We start from the raw sequence: 22856 nt of genomic DNA on the forward strand, positions 1-22856 counted from the left end.
TTATTTTGAATTAATCCTATAAGATGGTAGTTCTAATATTTTGATATTAGAATAGTATAAATAGGTAATTACATTAGTCTTAATATTTTCTCAAAACCACTATTTTCAATATTATCACCAATCTTATAACATGACACTTGTGAGAAATATTCTTTTCATAATTAAGTGTGTATAAAATATTATCAAATTTTTTAATTCCACAAATAAACTCATCACCTTAATGGAGACTCGTAAATTTAAAATACTTTGCATTACAAGTGAGATACCTAAATGATATGTTCAATTCAAATTGAGTTTCCATCCAATTCACCAGGAAATCTTGAAGGTTTTTGTCTTGAAGTTAGAAAATAAAAGGCTAAAAGCTCTCAACATCTTTAGGAGAAAATAACCAAAACCAAACCTATTCAAAATGAGAATCTCAATGTTCTTTAATAGAACACCATTGTGACTCTTTGATTTCCCTTAGCCCATCTCTTAGTATTCCTTTCCATTGTCTTTTTGTTATTCCCCTTTTTATAAATTAAGATGTCTTTATTTATTTTTACTAACCTCCATTAAAGCCATTTTAATACTAAATAGTAAATAATAATAATAATTGTCATTAAATTTGACATAATTCAATAACTTAAAACTTAGTTATTTAATTGACGTCTAATGTCCCAAAAAAGGAACATTACAATCCTCTTTCTAGTGATTGTTTTCCCTCAAGCAATCTACACCTTCATGTTGAAACCAAATGCCTAGATCCCATATTGACCTCAGGAATGTTGCCTTATCAATCTGATGTACTATGTTGATGTAATTTATCTTTGTAAGGGATTTTAGGGTCCCCTCAAAACATATTTTTACTGTAATCCAAAGCATTAGCATACTCAGAGTTGTGATAACTCATCAAGGTATCATTGAAGCAAAGCCCCAAACATGTTAATGTCAAGATCCCAAATCAACATCCAATTACTAATGTCAAATATAAGGACATATAAGTATCTCAAAGAACTATCAATCTCAACAACTATCCAATTTCAAATGATCTCGCATGAATTGTTTCAAATCCATCATAAGCTTCCCAATGCAAACTAGAATAACTATTCTAGGTCTGAAAACTCTAAGAGGGTTAAGATTAGTGCCCCATAATATATCCTACCAAGGTAACTAAAAAAAGACCACCTCGAGAAATTCCTTTCCTTATCACCCTTGTGGTAAATTTTTGAAAACATGACATTTAGATCTAGTTATCCTCTGAGTACTAGTGTAAGAAATTTAAGTATTCCAACAAACCTAACTCATCGCTATCAACCCATCATCATCTAAAAGAACACATACTAATGTTATGGAGTGACTATAATGACCCAAATTCTCCTAAATAGAAGTGAATAATAATTGAATCATACATAAATGATGTCCCACAACTAGTTCACTAAATTCTACAAGTGTACCAAATCAAATTTCCCCATGACTAAGGTTAATACCAATATTTTGGAGGAACAAGTACAATAGTAAACTAAATAGAAAGAAAATAGATTCTCTTCTCAACCCTAATTTCCAAAAGGAATGATCCAAATTGATTAAGCACAAGAAAGTGATCAATGTAGAAATGGATCATGTAATGGAGAATAGGGAGAAAAGAGATACTATATTCTTTCAATTTTTAGGAGTATGTGCTTAAATCTTGAAATAGATAAAAGACAAATACTAACCTTGAATTTGGAAAGTGTTTTTTCTGATGTCTATGTACAGTTTTTGGAAAAATTGCAATTTGCTCCCAACTAGAAATGTCAAGATAAAGAAAACCCAGAAATCTTTTGTCCTTTTAAAGGAAGGTTAACCTTGACCCTAATAATGGGGCACAATCTTACCCTAGGGCACAATTACACCCCGAAAAGTTGACCTTGACCTGCACTGCTCTGACAAAATTTCTATTCAAAGATCTCACAAGTTCAACAAAAAGGGTATCAAATCTGCTCTCTAATTCATTGTTCCACACCTGTATCTGCAAGAAAAATGGAATTGAAATTGTAATATGCATAAACAAAGTAAATGGAACTATTTACCTTGCTTGTGTTGAAATCCTTGTGGAGGATTTGAATCCTTGAATCCACAATTATGGATGCTCCAAATGAATATAGAATTCTATGTAGGATGTCTCAAATCAATGGCATTAGATCTTCAACACCAATCTTGAATGTATCTTTGCATAAAAGAAGGCTTGGATGAATATGGATGAAGAAATCTTCAACAAGAGAGCTCCATAGAGATTGAATCCTTTGATGGCTAACAATAGATCTCCTTGATGAAGCTTGAATGCTTGAATGCTAGTAGATCTTCACTTCATAGAATAATTGACCCGCAAGATAATGGTTAGATGTAGATGTCAAATTGAGGGAAGAAGGCTTCCTTATATCGAGATCTAGGGCACTAACTCCTAGAGAAGGGCGACATGGGAGCATTAAATCCCATTTAACCTTAACCCCTAGAAGTGGACCTAGATTAAATGTAATTTAAGAGTCTACCATTTTGAAACCCGAAACAGGCGACCCAGAAGTGAGAAAATAAACTTTCTGAAGCCTGAGATCCCAAAACTTTTGGAAATTGAAAAATGAACCTAGGGTCAAGGAAAAGGTCGACCCTACCCTAGGTTAGGATTGAGATCATCCTTGACCTAGGTCAAGGTCAAGGTCGAACTTGACCTAAAAGGTCATCCTTGATTGAGAAATCAAAGTCCTTAGTTTCATAAAGCAAGTTGTCAGAAATAGGCTGGAAATGGAGGGGAGAGAGAGAGAGAGAGAGAGAGAGAGAGAGAGAGAGAGAGAGAGAGAGAGAGAGAGAGAGAGAGAGAGAGAGAGAGAGGCAAAACAGGGGGAAACAATTAGATCCATGCAAAGACCCATTCAAGGTGCTTGGCATGATCCTAGACCACTTACACAGAGGCCTAAAACTCTTAACATAGTAGTGCTTCCATTTTAAGACAATACATAAACAAGATGAAAATACCATTGAATACATAGGAACCATGAGTATAGAAGAGGTTTAAAAACTATCTTCTATGATCAAATTATGTCTATCATGTATCCTCAATATGGAAAGATACTCATTTGTTGAGCCAAATAATCCATCCATCTTATTTGTAGATTAGGTTTTGAGCACATATGTAGGCTGATTAGAAAGTGGGCAACAATGCTAACTCTAGAATTTGATCCACTGTTCTAATCTTACAACTAAGCCTTATCACTAAAAATTATACCCAGATCCAAAATATTTCAATTAATTTCATTCTTTATTAGAATCAAAACAACATTTTTCATCCATCTCAAAGAGTGGATTACCAATGTCTAACTTTAACAAAGAATTATTAGCTAATAAAATGTTATCAATTACTCCCAAATCATATTGGGGTTTTAACTAGTCCAAGAATTTTTTATTTATTTTTGGATAGGTTTCAAAGTCATAAGTTTTTTGCTTGTTCTCAAATTTCTTAGTCACCTTCTTGATAAATTTAGTCCGTTCATTATCCTCCCACTTCCTAACAAATTGTTTGGAGGAAAGACAATAATTTTAAATGACTCATCTATGTATTAGATCCAATATCTCTTGTGTACCAAGGAGATCCATTCTAATCTTATTGACCTCATCCTCTTTTTCCTTTAGTATATCAACATACACTTTTGCAATCTTTAAGATATGATCCTCGTCTAAACGTAAACACAAATAATAAGATTTTACTGATTGTATTTAGGGGAGAGGACATAATAGTTGAGCACCCTAACTTTGTGCTTCTCAAAATCCTATGTGGAAATTTCAAATCACTCTCATTTTTTGATAGTAGCATACTTGGCAAGTCCCCTACTTATAACTAAGGTTTTAGAGCCACATCATCAAATATGATGCCACATCAACATGCTTTTTGCCAAAGTGTCCAAAATAGCCCCCAAAAAAGTGAGACCAATCATAGTGCATTGGAGACCCCCATACTTGTGCAACTGATGTGGCCTCACACTATTGGTTATTTTTTGGGAAAAGGGACACTTTTTTTTCACTTATGGGTAATCATCATTAGCAAGAACAACTTTAAAGTCACAACTATTGGTACAATCTTGTCAAAAATGTTGGATATTAAATCAACAAGTGTGGGTGTTAAGTTAACAACTCTTATCACAACCATTGGAACACACACAAGTATTGGGTCCTCTCCCCTGCTACTTTGACCCTCTATAGGTCTATAGAATAGGAGTCATACATTTTATTCTCCTTGGTCTCATTTCTATTAGAAGGTCTTCAAAGATCTATGAGTATTGTCATAATGTATTAAGGTTGTAGCAATCATATCAGTCTTGACCTTCAATTGATTCTTCAAAGCATATTTTCTACCACAATCATTTCGAAACATATTTTTTTATTTATCCTCCAAAATTGCCCCTTGAATGTCAAACTCTTGGTAGACATTGGATTCACATGTTGAGACACCTCCTTGGTCAATAGTTATTTCACCATCCACTACAACAAATTCATATTCATATGATAGAATTTCTTCTACCAACACGTTGATCTTATGCATTTGAGATTTTACCAAATGGGCATTCTCACTGGCATGTACTCTCTTACCAAATTTTGTACATTCAAAGTTATTAATTTTGTCATTCAAAATACTATCATGCATATGTGATTTATTTCTATAAAGATCGCATGGTTCATCATATGTTTTAAGGGTGTTGTCAATGTCATTAGAAGACTCAAACTCCTTGTTTGATTTATCTACATGTTAAATAATTTGTAACAATATACATTTTTGTTAATCAAGACAAAGAACTTTGACTTATTAGATTAAAAAAATTACATTACAATCAATGGAAATAAATTCTAAGAAACAATTTACTTTGGAAGTTAAAAAAAATCAATTGGACATGAAACATGTAGTTTAAAGCTTAGTTGAATTGTTTGTATATTTTCACACATGGTAAGCTACATTAACAAAAATGCCAAAGATTGATATTTTCAACAATTTCAATAACCAACATGCCTTGTTTTCTCGGGAATAAACTAAATAGTACATATTTTCCCAATCATCTTGCACACCATATTCAAAATTTTTGAATGTTGATTTTGAAATGAAGTTCTGTAAATTCAATCCCTTTGACACAAAAATAAGTGTTTATTTATATTTAATAAGGTTTTTTTTTAAAAGTGAATAATTAAACAAATTTTAATTTTTTTAATAATAGAAAATTAATTAATTGAATAGTTCAAAAAATTATTTAATTATGAGTGAAATTTAAAGATTATAATATATTGAATAATGACTTGATTATTTAATAAAAAAGATAGATAATTAAATAATTAAAAGTTATTTATTATGAGAAACATGAGAAATATTGATTTTTGAATTTGAATTAAAAAGATGCAATTGAATTAACTAAATAGTTAAAATTATTCAATTAATTAAGAAGAAAGTTTTTTATAAGTGAGATAAATTTAGTGTCTACAATGTATACCAACAAATTCATGTTCAACATTTATTGAATACTTACAAAGACTTGTGACAAGCTTGTACTATAGAGTTACAAAGAAATGTTCTAATTGAATAGTGAATTGATAATAAATAATATGTTTTAATTTTTTTGGAATATTGCATCTAATTCTATTAATCCAGATTTCACATATTCAAAAACAAAAGTTAAAATGATATAAAGTCACTTTGAAGAGTTTACAAAGATAGTGTCATAAAACTAAATAATAGTGATAGCAATAAAAGTAATTGAGCAAGATCAATATTGATGTGAGGTGGAGGGGTCTTAGTTGTTCAATTTGCCCATATGTTAGCTATGTCTGAGGTGAAGTTACAAATAGACCATCTCTCTTCTATTTTATTTTTTCCCCTCCTCCTCCTCCTCCTCCCATTTGCTTAATGTCTATGAAGTGATTGGAGTTATCTAAGGGAGCCACTTTCAGGAGCCTAGCCAATCATTACCACCAACAGTTAATGGCAAACTACAACCACAACTAAAAGTCAACCTCACCTTCTCAAGGGCCATAAGGGCCATCTAGAAGTGAGTAGAGTAATGTCAAATTAGGCTTAAGTGACAATAAATTAACTAAAGTCTAAGAAATTATGTTAGTCCCAAAAACTACCAAGGTTGTGTTTACAGCCACGAGAAAATAAACTATTATGAAAACCTTGACTATAATATTGCTAAGAGAACAATAATCTCTAATGACCTTATTATACACATTGATAATTGTATAAACAATACATCATAGTACTTAAATTGATTCTAAAAATAACTACTTCAAAAACAAGAGCTATGTGCATAGAGCTTGAGTCCTTGCCTATGCAAGTTGTGAAATTTTTGTGCTTTATATTTTTTAATAAATTATATTTATATATTATAAAATATGAGTTCTAAAATTTAAGATTTTTGTTAGATTTAGTCTTTTAAAAAATTTTATAAAACAAAAAATATTATTCTTAATAATATTTTGATTAAAAGATTACATATTTAAATAATCTTAACACACACACACACACACACACACACATTCTTCTCACTAAAATATTTATTTTGTCTACAACTATGATAAACATAATAAGATATATTATGTTTTATATTATTAAATATATTAATATTTTTTATTATTCTGGACTCCAATAAAGAAATCTGGAATGATCTAGATTTGCGTGAGCTAGTAAAATATTATTACACGGGGTTGCAAGATTTGTTAAGAAGAGCAAAGGACAACCGACTTATAGTTCATATCACTTTACAATACATAGTGATTGAAAGCCCTCATCTAGACGAGGAACAATACAAGATGATTCTGGAAGGGTATGAAAATTCAAAATGATCAAATGATAATTTTTTTAATTTGAGGCCATTGACAAATGGTAGAAACAAACTTTGGTGAATCTTGCTTCTAGAAGAAAGAAAGTAAACATTAAGCTTAAGAAGGCTTTGTAGATATTATGCATTTTTTTTTTTATGTCAACACTTGCAATGATGTTGATTTGCTTTGTAGTGGTGCCGATCATGACGGTGTCACCCATAGCGAACGCCATGGTTGCCTTTTCATTGACTGCCATGAGATTCATGCCCAAATTGCTTGATTTCCTGTAGATGAAATACGAGATAGTGAAGGGGACGCATGAGGTTATTAATGAACTGCACAAGAGAACCAATATGGGGATTGAAGAGGTGGAAAACATTAAGGTTTCGATGGAGAAACTGGAAAGCACCATCAACTCAATTCTCAGTTGGCGCATTGATGTCAGTTCAATGAAAATTCTAGAGTTCCCTGTGAGAATCTAAAAGAAGTTTGTCAAAAAGATATTCCCAAATTTTCATGTCAAAAAATCATTTAAACCCCTAGCATAATTGTCCCTAACCAATCAAAAAATACGAATTTCTGACACAAAATTAATTAAAAAATAAACCTCCTTTTCAACTTAAAAAATACATTTGAATTCGATTGTAAAAATAATTATGACCACCATTGAAAACATTAGTGCCATACCTTATGTACTAATATAAATAATATAATGTAATTATCAATTAAGTCAAAAATAATAATTCCCAAGAATTCCACATTGCATTGGTCCATCTCAATTATGACCATATTCAAAAATTGCAATAAAGCAAACAAACACAAATTAAGCATCCCTTGAATAAGAGATTTTTAAGGCTTAAATATGAACCAATTTTGCTCTCTCTTTATTAGTGGCTAGACAAGCTTTCCCACACTACCTCAAAGATAGTCAAACACAAATGATTCACATTGAATTGGTGTAAATTCACGTTTTTTTCTCTTATAACCCAACACTTTTAAACCTCCACCTTACACATCATAATGGTAAGAAACATAATCTAGAAAAGCATGGAGGAGATAAATATCAAGAGAATTTGTTTTCTTCTCGGTAAAGCAAAAAGGTGATTTTACTTTTAAAACTTGGAAGTTGGGAGAGATTTCACTTTAAGCCATGATACTTACCAAAGTGGACGAAGGACATGTTATAAAAGATTCCGACCTTAATCATTCTTGGTTAGCAAGGAAAAATAATGTTTGATGAAATGTCATGATAAGGTTTATGTTCATATTTATTTATTCAAATTGCTCTCAAAATGTTAGCCTTCTTTACAAGATCTTTGTAGGAGTTGTCATCAAGAATGCACTCTCATTATTAATCTTCTTTCGTTGAATTTAATTGTGGTTAGGATGATGGTTTTTTTAAAATTTTAAATAGAGCAATTTATATTGGTAAAATTTTAAAGTGAATTTGAATGAAGTTTATTGAAAAATGAAAGTCCATATAATTTTTTATATCTTATTATTTTAAAGCGAGGGTGGACTTTGGTTCATGCATTGTCATTAATGTGCACTCTATCTTTATGTATTGTCATGTTTGGTGTAAAATATCTTATTTAACAAAATTAAACTTATATCTATAGCTTGAAACTCCTAATTCTCCACCACTAGATAAAACAAAACTTTGACATGAGTTTAGGTGAGAATCTTTGACACAAGTCTAAGTGATAATTTGTATGAGACATATAATTGAACTCATAAATATAATTACATTTGCCATACTTTAAGATATTGCCAAATGGTAAAACAAAGTAGTGGCTTTTAGCCCATATTTTGTTTTAAGCATAACTCCCACCATCAAATATCTTAATAACAACTATAAGATGTTTTGGTAATAAAAATTGAAGTTAGATGTCTAATTTCTCTTCTTGAATCAATCCTTGATAGTTTTTAGCATCAATGTTTCGGATCATATTAATGACCTATCACCAGAATGCAATAAACTTAATTGAAATTAGGTTCACAATAAACTTATTATTCTCAACGCTAGATCTAAATCTATAAACTAAGACAGAGAAAATAAAAATAAAATAAATATCTCAATATAACTGCTAAGACTGACCTTCATTTTTTATATTAAATTTTATTAGAAAATATTATATTCTATTTTCTCAAAATATGGATTCATATAATTTGTGGTTGGTTAATAAAAATTCATATAATTTGTTGTTTAATGACGGTGGTTGTATTTTGTGATTACGGAGCTCCAAACTCTATTGTGATGGTAGATAACTGATCTAATATACTCGCATATTTAAGCCTCAACATTGATTATTAAGAATGAAGGAAGTCTCATATATAACTTTACACATAAAGAAGTGCCCTGTCATTGCTACTGATTTTTAAATATCTATCAGATTGATGTATGAAATCTCCCTGCATGACTTTATCACTAAATCCACTCAAGCAGTTGTGGGAGAATAAATCACGTATACTGTTGACAAGGATAATCACAAAACTTTATTGTCAATGTTTGCTGTCCAAATCGATAAGGCTCAGCTTAATATGTAAGCAACAGCTGAGGAACAAAAGGTCAGGAATTTATAACTTGGCCCCATAGCCAGGCAGATAAAATGTCAAAAGTATTCTTCTCGAAAGAAATGTAACGTTCAATTCTTATAATCTGCAGTGTGGAGTCTCCACATAAAATCAAGGATTCCCCATTTCAAAGCAACAAAATATCTTCCACTAATTTAAAAACAATCTACAAAAGTCTGGGTGAATGTGCAGTGCTTCTTGTAAAGCATAATCAGACATTGGAGAAAGGAAAACAAGGATTAAATTAGTAGATCTTTTCAAAATTTCACTTATTGCTGTTGGGCTGTCAAAATGTAAGTGGATACCAAAGTTTTTAGGGCTTATTAGGTACTTCTAAGCAACGTTTGAACGGAGGAAATGGGCTCCACTCCAGGCATAGTTATTCTACAAGCATGTGCACCCTTTGATCTATCGTATAAATGCACGTCGTAGGAAGTGCTCGTATGAATTGATATACATTCGTACCTAACCTTTATTCGGACCTCACTTATTTGCTTTGGAGTGTGGGTCACATTTGGTACTGTTTTCATTAAAGTTGTTACTGTGGATTCTTTTACCTTTAAATTGAATTGCATTTGAAGGCCTTAAATGGGGGTTTGGTTAGGGAGGGGCTGGTAGGGAACGAAGCTGGTGTTACATTTTCAGTGGAGTTTTTATCTTCTTTGTTCGGAGTTTGTCTGCAAAGTAGCAAGCAGCCATGGCTATGGCCTTCAGAATGGTGCGCACTTTTTTCTTTCCCTCTTGTTTGCTCTTTGTTAGGCTTGTTTGATCTTTGTGAATATAATCACAATTCAGGTTGAATGGGGTTTTCTATGCTATTGTGGTTTGTGGATCAAGTGTCTGAATTTCATTATTGAGGGAGAGTTTTATGCCCCATTGGTAGGATGATGTTTCTGGAGGTTATTTATTACATAGATTTCAAATCATTGTAGGATTGTAAAGGCAATGATGTAATATCCGTTTGTGCTGCCTATGATTTGGGTTGAATCATCGAGTAATGCTTATGAATTGGGAGTAACCCTGGATGATAAGGCAGTACCAGATCTGAGATTTTGTACAGTAGAGTTTTCTTATTTCTGGCTTCCTAAGCTTTACTTTGAATAGAGTTCCTTACTATCAGAAGTGTGATGAATCGGCACACAAATTTTTAGCTTCGTCATTTTTTTTTGCTTCATTGGTTTAAGTTGGAAAGGAATTCATAAGAACCGGATGGGTATCACTATCTAAAGGTAAAATGGGCGTTGGAAGGGGATGGATTTGCACAGGACTTATATTAGCTTCATAAGGTTTAATTTGAATTAAATTTTCAAATTTGTAATAATTTAATTGCGTCAAAAGAAGTAATGGGCTTTTTAAGGGATAGGGCCTGCAAACTGCGTAGATTTCTCTTTTCTCAACTAATAGGGTGCAAGTTAATAGATTTCATAAAATTTGGTAGTATTTCAAAATAAACAATGGGTTTTGGAAGTGATAGGTAACTGTGAAATTTTAAAGGAAGCCTGATTTAGTGAGGATCGGGTTCATTCCTATGCTCTGTATTTGCTGACTGGGAATAAGATATAGATCTAATGTAGTATATGTCATTATGTCTTCAATTTTTGGTTAGAAAATGGTTTTGAGGTTAGCGCAGGTGCAGATGCTTAGTGGGGTACACATGTTTCCATCCAGAGCAGGCCTCAACACTGTAATTTAAGGGATCATTGCTTTTTAACCTTGTGCTTCAATGTAATTTGTTAAAAATGAACCTAGGGTCAAGGAAAAGGTCGACCCTACCCTAGGTTAGGATTGAGATCATCCTTGACCTAGGTCAAGGTCAAGGTCGAACTTGACCTAAAAGGTCATCCTTGATTGAGAAATCAAAGTCCTTAGTTTCATAAAGCAAGTTGTCAGAAATAGGCTGGAAATGGAGGGGGAGAGAGAGAGAGAGAGAGAGAGAGAGAGAGAGAGAGAGAGAGAGAGAGAGAGAGAGAGAGAGAGAGAGAGAGAGAGAGAGAGGCAAAACAGGGGGAAACAATTAGATCCATGCAAAGACCCATTCAAGGTGCTTGGCATGATCCTAGACCACTTACACAGAGGCCTAAAACTCTTAACATAGTAGTGCTTCCATTTTAAGACAATACATAAACAAGATGAAAATACCATTGAATACATAGGAACCATGAGTATAGAAGAGGTTTAAAAACTATCTTCTATGATCAAATTATGTCTATCATGTATCCTCAATATGGAAAGATACTCATTTGTTGAGCCAAATAATCCATCCATCTTATTTGTAGATTAGGTTTTGAGCACATATGTAGGCTGATTAGAAAGTGGGCAACAATGCTAACTCTAGAATTTGATCCACTGTTCTAATCTTACAACTAAGCCTTATCACTAAAAATTATACCCAGATCCAAAATATTTCAATTAATTTCATTCTTTATTAGAATCAAAACAACATTTTTCATCCATCTCAAAGAGTGGATTACCAATGTCTAACTTTAACAAAGAATTATTAGCTAATAAAATGTTATCAATTACTCCCAAATCATATTGGGGTTTTAACTAGTCCAAGAATTTTTTATTTATTTTTGGATAGGTTTCAAAGTCATAAGTTTTTTGCTTGTTCTCAAATTTCTTAGTCACCTTCTTGATAAATTTAGTCCGTTCATTATCCTCCCACTTCCTAACAAATTGTTTGGAGGAAAGACAATAATTTTAAATGACTCATCTATGTATTAGATCCAATATCTCTTGTGTACCAAGGAGATCCATTCTAATCTTATTGACCTCATCCTCTTTTTCCTTTAGTATATCAACATACACTTTTGCAATCTTTAAGATATGATCCTCGTCTAAACGTAAACACAAATAATAAGATTTTACTGATTGTATTTAGGGGAGAGGACATAATAGTTGAGCACCCTAACTTTGTGCTTCTCAAAATCCTATGTGGAAATTTCAAATCACTCTCATTTTTTGATAGTAGCATACTTGGCAAGTCCCCTACTTATAACTAAGGTTTTAGAGCCACATCATCAAATATGATGCCACATCAACATGCTTTTTGCCAAAGTGTCCAAAATAGCCCCCAAAAAAGTGAGACCAATCATAGTGCATTGGAGACCCCCATACTTGTGCAACTGATGTGGCCTCACACTATTGGTTATTTTTTGGGAAAAGGGACACTTTTTTTTCACTTATGGGTAATCATCATTAGCAAGAACAACTTTAAAGTCACAACTATTGGTACAATCTTGTCAAAAATGTTGGATATTAAATCAACAAGTGTGGGTGTTAAGTTAACAACTCTTATCACAACCATTGGAACACACACAAGTATTGGGTCCTCTCCCCTGCTACTTTGACCCTCTATAGGTCTATAGAATAGGAGTCATACATTTTATTCTCCTTGGTCTCATTTCTATTAGAAGGTCTTCAAAGATCTATGAGTATTGTCATAATGTATTAAGGTTGTAGCAATCATATCAGTCTTGACCTTCAATTGATTCTTCAAAGCATATTTTCTACCACAATCATTTCGAAACATATTTTTTTATTTATCCTCCAAAATTGCCCCTTGAATGTCAAACTCTTGGTAGACATTGGATTCACATGTTGAGACACCTCCTTGGTCAATAGTTATTTCACCATCCACTACAACAAATTCATATTCATATGATAGAATTTCTTCTACCAACACGTTGATCTTATGCATTTGAGATTTTACCAAATGGGCATTCTCACTGGCATGTACTCTCTTACCAAATTTTGTACATTCAAAGTTATTAATTTTGTCATTCAAAATACTATCATGCATATGTGATTTATTTCTATAAAGATCGCATGGTTCATCATATGTTTTAAGGGTGTTGTCAATGTCATTAGAAGACTCAAACTCCTTGTTTGATTTATCTACATGTTAAATAATTTGTAACAATATACATTTTTGTTAATCAAGACAAAGAACTTTGACTTATTAGATTAAAAAAATTACATTACAATCAATGGAAATAAATTCTAAGAAACAATTTACTTTGGAAGTTAAAAAAAATCAATTGGACATGAAACATGTAGTTTAAAGCTTAGTTGAATTGTTTGTATATTTTCACACATGGTAAGCTACATTAACAAAAATGCCAAAGATTGATATTTTCAACAATTTCAATAACCAACATGCCTTGTTTTCTCGGGAATAAACTAAATAGTACATATTTTCCCAATCATCTTGCACACCATATTCAAAATTTTTGAATGTTGATTTTGAAATGAAGTTCTGTAAATTCAATCCCTTTGACACAAAAATAAGTGTTTATTTATATTTAATAAGGTTTTTTTTTAAAAGTGAATAATTAAACAAATTTTAATTTTTTTAATAATAGAAAATTAATTAATTGAATAGTTCAAAAAATTATTTAATTATGAGTGAAATTTAAAGATTATAATATATTGAATAATGACTTGATTATTTAATAAAAAAGATAGATAATTAAATAATTAAAAGTTATTTATTATGAGAAACATGAGAAATATTGATTTTTGAATTTGAATTAAAAAGATGCAATTGAATTAACTAAATAGTTAAAATTATTCAATTAATTAAGAAGAAAGTTTTTTATAAGTGAGATAAATTTAGTGTCTACAATGTATACCAACAAATTCATGTTCAACATTTATTGAATACTTACAAAGACTTGTGACAAGCTTGTACTATAGAGTTACAAAGAAATGTTCTAATTGAATAGTGAATTGATAATAAATAATATGTTTTAATTTTTTTGGAATATTGCATCTAATTCTATTAATCCAGATTTCACATATTCAAAAACAAAAGTTAAAATGATATAAAGTCACTTTGAAGAGTTTACAAAGATAGTGTCATAAAACTAAATAATAGTGATAGCAATAAAAGTAATTGAGCAAGATCAATATTGATGTGAGGTGGAGGGGTCTTAGTTGTTCAATTTGCCCATATGTTAGCTATGTCTGAGGTGAAGTTACAAATAGACCATCTCTCTTCTATTTTATTTTTTCCCCTCCTCCTCCTCCTCCTCCCATTTGCTTAATGTCTATGAAGTGATTGGAGTTATCTAAGGGAGCCACTTTCAGGAGCCTAGCCAATCATTACCACCAACAGTTAATGGCAAACTACAACCACAACTAAAAGTCAACCTCACCTTCTCAAGGGCCATAAGGGCCATCTAGAAGTGAGTAGAGTAATGTCAAATTAGGCTTAAGTGACAATAAATTAACTAAAGTCTAAGAAATTATGTTAGTCCCAAAAACTACCAAGGTTGTGTTTACAGCCACGAGAAAATAAACTATTATGAAAACCTTGACTATAATATTGCTAAGAGAACAATAATCTCTAATGACCTTATTATACACATTGATAATTGTATAAACAATACATCATAGTACTTAAATTGATTCTAAAAATAACTACTTCAAAAACAAGAGCTATGTGCATAGAGCTTGAGTCCTTGCCTATGCAAGTTGTGAAATTTTTGTGCTTTATATTTTTTAATAAATTATATTTATATATTATAAAATATGAGTTCTAAAATTTAAGATTTTTGTTAGATTTAGTCTTTTAAAAAATTTTATAAAACAAAAAATATTATTCTTAATAATATTTTGATTAAAAGATTACATATTTAAATAATCTTAACACACACACACACACACACACACACATTCTTCTCACTAAAATATTTATTTTGTCTACAACTATGATAAACATAATAAGATATATTATGTTTTATATTATTAAATATATTAATATTTTTTATTATTCTGGACTCCAATAAAGAAATCTGGAATGATCTAGATTTGCGTGAGCTAGTAAAATATTATTACACGGGGTTGCAAGATTTGTTAAGAAGAGCAAAGGACAACCGACTTATAGTTCATATCACTTTACAATACATAGTGATTGAAAGCCCTCATCTAGACGAGGAACAATACAAGATGATTCTGGAAGGGTATGAAAATTCAAAATGATCAAATGATAATTTTTTTAATTTGAGGCCATTGACAAATGGTAGAAACAAACTTTGGTGAATCTTGCTTCTAGAAGAAAGAAAGTAAACATTAAGCTTAAGAAGGCTTTGTAGATATTATGCATTTTTTTTTTTATGTCAACACTTGCAATGATGTTGATTTGCTTTGTAGTGGTGCCGATCATGACGGTGTCACCCATAGCGAACGCCATGGTTGCCTTTTCATTGACTGCCATGAGATTCATGCCCAAATTGCTTGATTTCCTGTAGATGAAATACGAGATAGTGAAGGGGACGCATGAGGTTATTAATGAACTGCACAAGAGAACCAATATGGGGATTGAAGAGGTGGAAAACATTAAGGTTTCGATGGAGAAACTGGAAAGCACCATCAACTCAATTCTCAGTTGGCGCATTGATGTCAGTTCAATGAAAATTCTAGAGTTCCCTGTGAGAATCTAAAAGAAGTTTGTCAAAAAGATATTCCCAAATTTTCATGTCAAAAAATCATTTAAACCCCTAGCATAATTGTCCCTAACCAATCAAAAAATACGAATTTCTGACACAAAATTAATTAAAAAATAAACCTCCTTTTCAACTTAAAAAATACATTTGAATTCGATTGTAAAAATAATTATGACCACCATTGAAAACATTAGTGCCATACCTTATGTACTAATATAAATAATATAATGTAATTATCAATTAAGTCAAAAATAATAATTCCCAAGAATTCCACATTGCATTGGTCCATCTCAATTATGACCATATTCAAAAATTGCAATAAAGCAAACAAACACAAATTAAGCATCCCTTGAATAAGAGATTTTTAAGGCTTAAATATGAACCAATTTTGCTCTCTCTTTATTAGTGGCTAGACAAGCTTTCCCACACTACCTCAAAGATAGTCAAACACAAATGATTCACATTGAATTGGTGTAAATTCACGTTTTTTTCTCTTATAACCCAACACTTTTAAACCTCCACCTTACACATCATAATGGTAAGAAACATAATCTAGAAAAGCATGGAGGAGATAAATATCAAGAGAATTTGTTTTCTTCTCGGTAAAGCAAAAAGGTGATTTTACTTTTAAAACTTGGAAGTTGGGAGAGATTTCACTTTAAGCCATGATACTTACCAAAGTGGACGAAGGACATGTTATAAAAGATTCCGACCTTAATCATTCTTGGTTAGCAAGGAAAAATAATGTTTGATGAAATGTCATGATAAGGTTTATGTTCATATTTATTTATTCAAATTGCTCTCAAAATGTTAGCCTTCTTTACAAGATCTTTGTAGGAGTTGTCATCAAGAATGCACTCTCATTATTAATCTTCTTTCGTTGAATTTAATTGTGGTTAGGATGATGGTTTTTTTAAAATTTTAAATAGAGCAATTTATATTGGTAAAATTTTAAAGTGAATTTGAATGAAGTTTATTGAAAAATGAAAGTCCATATAATTTTTTATATCTTATTATTTTAAAGCGAGGGTGGACTTTGGTTCATGCATTGTCATTAATGTGCACTCTATCTTTATGTATTGTCATGTTTGGTGTAAAATATCTTATTTAACAAAATTAAACTTATATCTATAGCTTGAAACTCCTAATTCTCCACCACTAGATAAAACAAAACTTTGACATGAGTTTAGGTGAGAATCTTTGACACAAGTCTAAGTGATAATTTGTATGAGACATATAATTGAACTCATAAATATAATTACATTTGCCATACTTTAAGATATTGCCAAATGGTAAAACAAAGTAGTGGCTTTTAGCCCATATTTTGTTTTAAGCATAACTCCCACCATCAAATATCTTAATAACAACTATAAGATGTTTTGGTAATAAAAATTGAAGTTAGATGTCTAATTTCTCTTCTTGAATCAATCCTTGATAGTTTTTAGCATCAATGTTTCGGATCATATTAATGACCTATCACCAGAATGCAATAAACTTAATTGAAATTAGGTTCACAATAAACTTATTATTCTCAACGCTAGATCTAAATCTATAAACTAAGACAGAGAAAATAAAAATAAAATAAATATCTCAATATAACTGCTAAGACTGACCTTCATTTTTTATATTAAATTTTATTAGAAAATATTATATTCTATTTTCTCAAAATATGGATTCATATAATTTGTGGTTGGTTAATAAAAATTCATATAATTTGTTGTTTAATGACGGTGGTTGTATTTTGTGATTACGGAGCTCCAAACTCTATTGTGATGGTAGATAACTGATCTAATATACTCGCATATTTAAGCCTCAACATTGATTATTAAGAATGAAGGAAGTCTCATATATAACTTTACACATAAAGAAGTGCCCTGTCATTGCTACTGATTTTTAAATATCTATCAGATTGATGTATGAAATCTCCCTGCATGACTTTATCACTAAATCCACTCAAGCAGTTGTGGGAGAATAAATCACGTATACTGTTGACAAGGATAATCACAAAACTTTATTGTCAATGTTTGCTGTCCAAATCGATAAGGCTCAGCTTAATATGTAAGCAACAGCTGAGGAACAAAAGGTCAGGAATTTATAACTTGGCCCCATAGCCAGGCAGATAAAATGTCAAAAGTATTCTTCTCGAAAGAAATGTAACGTTCAATTCTTATAATCTGCAGTGTGGAGTCTCCACATAAAATCAAGGATTCCCCATTTCAAAGCAACAAAATATCTTCCACTAATTTAAAAACAATCTACAAAAGTCTGGGTGAATGTGCAGTGCTTCTTGTAAAGCATAATCAGACATTGGAGAAAGGAAAACAAGGATTAAATTAGTAGATCTTTTCAAAATTTCACTTATTGCTGTTGGGCTGTCAAAATGTAAGTGGATACCAAAGTTTTTAGGGCTTATTAGGTACTTCTAAGCAACGTTTGAACGGAGGAAATGGGCTCCACTCCAGGCATAGTTATTCTACAAGCATGTGCACCCTTTGATCTATCGTATAAATGCACGTCGTAGGAAGTGCTCGTATGAATTGATATACATTCGTACCTAACCTTTATTCGGACCTCACTTATTTGCTTTGGAGTGTGGGTCACATTTGGTACTGTTTTCATTAAAGTTGTTACTGTGGATTCTTTTACCTTTAAATTGAATTGCATTTGAAGGCCTTAAATGGGGGTTTGGTTAGGGAGGGGCTGGTAGGGAACGAAGCTGGTGTTACATTTTCAGTGGAGTTTTTATCTTCTTTGTTCGGAGTTTGTCTGCAAAGTAGCAAGCAGCCATGGCTATGGCCTTCAGAATGGTGCGCACTTTTTTCTTTCCCTCTTGTTTGCTCTTTGTTAGGCTTGTTTGATCTTTGTGAATATAATCACAATTCAGGTTGAATGGGGTTTTCTATGCTATTGTGGTTTGTGGATCAAGTGTCTGAATTTCATTATTGAGGGAGAGTTTTATGCCCCATTGGTAGGATGATGTTTCTGGAGGTTATTTATTACATAGATTTCAAATCATTGTAGGATTGTAAAGGCAATGATGTAATATCCGTTTGTGCTGCCTATGATTTGGGTTGAATCATCGAGTAATGCTTATGAATTGGGAGTAACCCTGGATGATAAGGCAGTACCAGATCTGAGATTTTGTACAGTAGAGTTTTCTTATTTCTGGCTTCCTAAGCTTTACTTTGAATAGAGTTCCTTACTATCAGAAGTGTGATGAATCGGCACACAAATTTTTAGCTTCGTCATTTTTTTTTGCTTCATTGGTTTAAGTTGGAAAGGAATTCATAAGAACCGGATGGGTATCACTATCTAAAGGTAAAATGGGCGTTGGAAGGGGATGGATTTGCACAGGACTTATATTAGCTTCATAAGGTTTAATTTGAATTAAATTTTCAAATTTGTAATAATTTAATTGCGTCAAAAGAAGTAATGGGCTTTTTAAGGGATAGGGCCTGCAAACTGCGTAGATTTCTCTTTTCTCAACTAATAGGGTGCAAGTTAATAGATTTCATAAAATTTGGTAGTATTTCAAAATAAACAATGGGTTTTGGAAGTGATAGGTAACTGTGAAATTTTAAAGGAAGCCTGATTTAGTGAGGATCGGGTTCATTCCTATGCTCTGTATTTGCTGACTGGGAATAAGATATAGATCTAATGTAGTATATGTCATTATGTCTTCAATTTTTGGTTAGAAAATGGTTTTGAGGTTAGCGCAGGTGCAGATGCTTAGTGGGGTACACATGTTTCCATCCAGAGCAGGCCTCAACACTGTAATTTAAGGGATCATTGCTTTTTAACCTTGTGCTTCAATGTAATTTGTTAAAAATGTGGGTGTTATAAATGTCAAGGACTTTTACAAAGATTGGCCACTCATTTTCTCTGAGCCGATGATCGAGTTTCGGTTGGTACTATATAATGCTTCAATGTGTTCTTAGTCTTAAATAGATATTGCACGTGAATCAGCTCTTGCACAGCCTGTATAATAATAGGTACGCTCACTGTTGCAAAATCAATTTAATGCCTTGTAACTTTGTACTGTCCGACACAGGTATTATAAAACTTAAGGCTCTCAAATCTCCATTATTATCTTTCCTGAATAAAAAGGCCATTTCCCTTGAGCTTTGTGGGGTACTCCTACTTTTACTACCTGGGTCTTTTGAAAACCGAGGAATTGTATAATCAAAACTGTCTGCTTGTTTTACATGAGATGGCGAGTAACTCATTAGTTGTAGTGAAGTTTCTCAGCAATTGCCTCCCCGATCATGGATTGCAAACCCTGATCTTAAATTTCAATTATAGCTTTGGAATTTGACACTACAGGGTCTTAATATGTAGATGGATAACGAATTGTCTCTGATCAGATTTCTATAGCAATTCAATTGTTTAAGATGCCAGTGGTGTGAAAATACGGAGACTATAGAGCAGAAGTTATGAGGTCTCATGTCCTCTTGATTTCACTGATGAGGAATTCCTTTATCATATGATATGCTTTCATATATTCTGACTTGGAATTTGCATAGAGATCACTTGCTAAGGAACCCTCTAAAATGAGGTTGTGCACCCATTGATTACAAAATCTGATGTAAAATCCCAATATAGCTATGATATAAGAAATTATCATTAGCAGTTAAATGATAAAAATTAAGTCCTCATCAGATTTCTGCAGGAAAGCATTCACTTGAGATGTAGTTGATATGTAAATCAAGGTTTTATGCAGTAGATATACCAGAAAGCTTGAAGCTACGATTCGTCCAATACTCTAATCTGTTGGGAAATTTCTTGATTGCATAGATTGCTTTGCTTACATGGAGTTTGATCACAATGAACTTCACATAACCAATGAAGTGATGTAGTAAACTGTGGTAGTGAACGTCGTACTTTTATGGATTGGGGTGTCAGAAACCCGAAACTACTGTGGGATCTCTTGATTACTTTATAGTTGATATATGTGTCAACTATATAAAGTTCGTGCAAGAATGCATTCTTTTGAGAGTTAACTGCTATGAATATAAATGAATTATGGGTTATAAACCATGGTTACTCGTTTCCTCCTGGCTGATGTGAAATTCCAGTGATATGTGATGCAACGATGCTTTATTATCTGTAGGTTTTTAACAGCAAGCATCTTTGACAAAGGCTCTTACGTGTTATTCCCATCTGTTGCAGACCCATATAGAGAAGTCCAACATAATTTCGGAGCACTCAAAGTAGTAGTCCTGGCAATTTTCATATAGGACTGAAGGGGCTTTAACTAATGTCGATCTGACCATTCTTCTTTCATTAGAACTTGTTTACTTTCATCGAAATAAGTGTTTCATAGTGAGCTTAAAAGTGTGCATCTGAAACGCCTAAGATCCAAAACCAAATAATAAATTTGATGTGTGGATGTAGGAATCCTACCAATTATAACAAACCACCATACTTTTTCCATACTTTTTCCATTAGTGCAATTGGGATAATCTTTTTTCCTTAAAACATATTTATTATAGAATGACCAGTTCTTATAAAAAATGGATCTGAAAGGTATATCTTATTGCCTTTTTAGGTCTCAATTTCTGTAAATTAATGATGTATTTGGTGGTACTTGAACCAGGCAACTACTGGCATGAGTGTGTCAGAGGACTGCATAAGCATGTTTTTGGATCTGAAGCGGAAGAAAGTGCATCGGTACATTGTTTTCAAGATAGACGAAAAAAATAAACAGGTTTTGGTTGACAAAACTGGAGGTGCAGCAGAAAGCTATGACGATTTCATAGCATCCCTCCCAGACAATGACTGCAGATATGCTGTGTTTGATTTCGATTTTGTAACCGTTGACAACTGCCAAAAGAGCAAGATATTCTTCATTGCCTGGTCAGTTCTTTTGCATTTCCTTCATTTTGCTTATTTGAATGTAATTCATACATAAATATGGTGCATCAGTTGAAAATTGAAACAATAATTTCAAGATCCAAAATAAGGTGAATACTGAAGTAAATGGCATAAGATTTCTACTCAAATGGATGTAATTTTTTTCCCCTCTAATCAATTTCATGAAGTCAAGGAACATTTGAGATTGCACGATGGCTTTGATCACAATTTTTTACTTTGATGTATATCTACTTTGTTTACCCTTATCAATTAAAACTATTCAAATTGCACATCAATGTCTATCATCAACATCTAAATGTGGTGAAACTTTTAATGATACCATCAGGTCTCCTGCTGCATCCCGTATCAGGGCAAAGATTCTTTATGCTACCTCCAAAGACAGACTTCGAAGGGAGCTTGATGGTGTTCACTATGAGTTGCAGGCCACAGATCCCACTGAGATGGACATTCATGTCATTAGGGACCGCGCCAATTAGATTGCAGGAAAAGTGCGGGAATTTCAGATCTCAGCTTATAAAAAGAGTGACATATCACTCCAGACATCTAAAGAAGATCTTTCCAGCATGGCATCTGCAAGGAAACTGCCAGTTTTTGCTTTTACTGATCGTGTCACTATTCCTGTTTTGTTTCTGTGAACAAGCATACTACCACATGTTTTATCGCCTTAACACTTGGTTTGGTTCAGTACATTCTACCGTAATTTCCACTATGTAAGCTACCTTAAGAGCAGAGATCACAGATATAGAGGCTCTGCCATTTTGAACGTCATATGATGGCAAAGATTTAGCTCAAAGCTTTGCTTTGTTTTGATGGCATGTTTAAAAGCTTTTGAACTACAAACGTTCAGTTTATAAATAAATTGTGTGATAAGTTGGTGAGCACATTTGGGGTTACAGAATCAGATTGCCCTTATATAAATATTTAAAAACCTAAAGTATCGACTCTTGCTTCAGTGTGCATCTTTAAAATGTTATTGGTTATATGGAATGACTATATATGAATATAATTAATTTCACTAAACAATTATGGTATCAAATAAGAGCTGTTTGTGTTCAGACAGTCTGGTATTGCATATTTACTGTAACAAGGGAAACCAAAAATGTAATGGTAATTAAGGAAATGTGGAGAAGCTTTTGATTCTGT

At 32.3% G+C, this 22856-nt stretch overlaps 1 protein-coding gene and 2 pseudogenes across 2 annotated transcripts; all 3 read left to right on the plus strand.

The window, feature by feature from the left end:
• The first annotated feature begins 6582 nt into the window (after positions 1–6582).
• Positions 6583–10534, plus strand: LOC149531139 (UPF0496 protein At4g34320-like; annotated as a pseudogene). The gene has a single exon (XR_016358870.1). The product of XR_016358870.1 is annotated as a UPF0496 protein At4g34320-like (transcript).
• A 4586-nt stretch (positions 10535–15120) lies between these two features.
• LOC149531140 (UPF0496 protein At4g34320-like) lies at positions 15121–15853 on the plus strand (annotated as a pseudogene).
• Positions 15854–18518: 2665 nt separating this feature from the next.
• Positions 18519–22594, plus strand: LOC149531141 (actin-depolymerizing factor 5-like). Its single transcript, XM_089811491.1, has 3 exons — positions 18519–18646; positions 21436–21695; positions 22039–22594. Exons 1-3 carry the CDS (start codon positions 18626–18628, stop codon positions 22187–22189), a joined length of 432 nt encoding a protein of 143 aa, XP_089667617.1. The 5' UTR covers positions 18519–18625; the 3' UTR covers positions 22190–22594.
• The last annotated feature ends 262 nt before the right edge of the window (positions 22595–22856 follow it).

Source organism: Cupressus sempervirens, chromosome 11, assembly GCF_028749045.1.
Source record: "Cupressus sempervirens isolate cs-2001-9-10 chromosome 11, ASM2874904v1, whole genome shotgun sequence".
Classification (NCBI taxonomy): domain Eukaryota; kingdom Viridiplantae; phylum Streptophyta; class Pinopsida; order Cupressales; family Cupressaceae; genus Cupressus; species Cupressus sempervirens.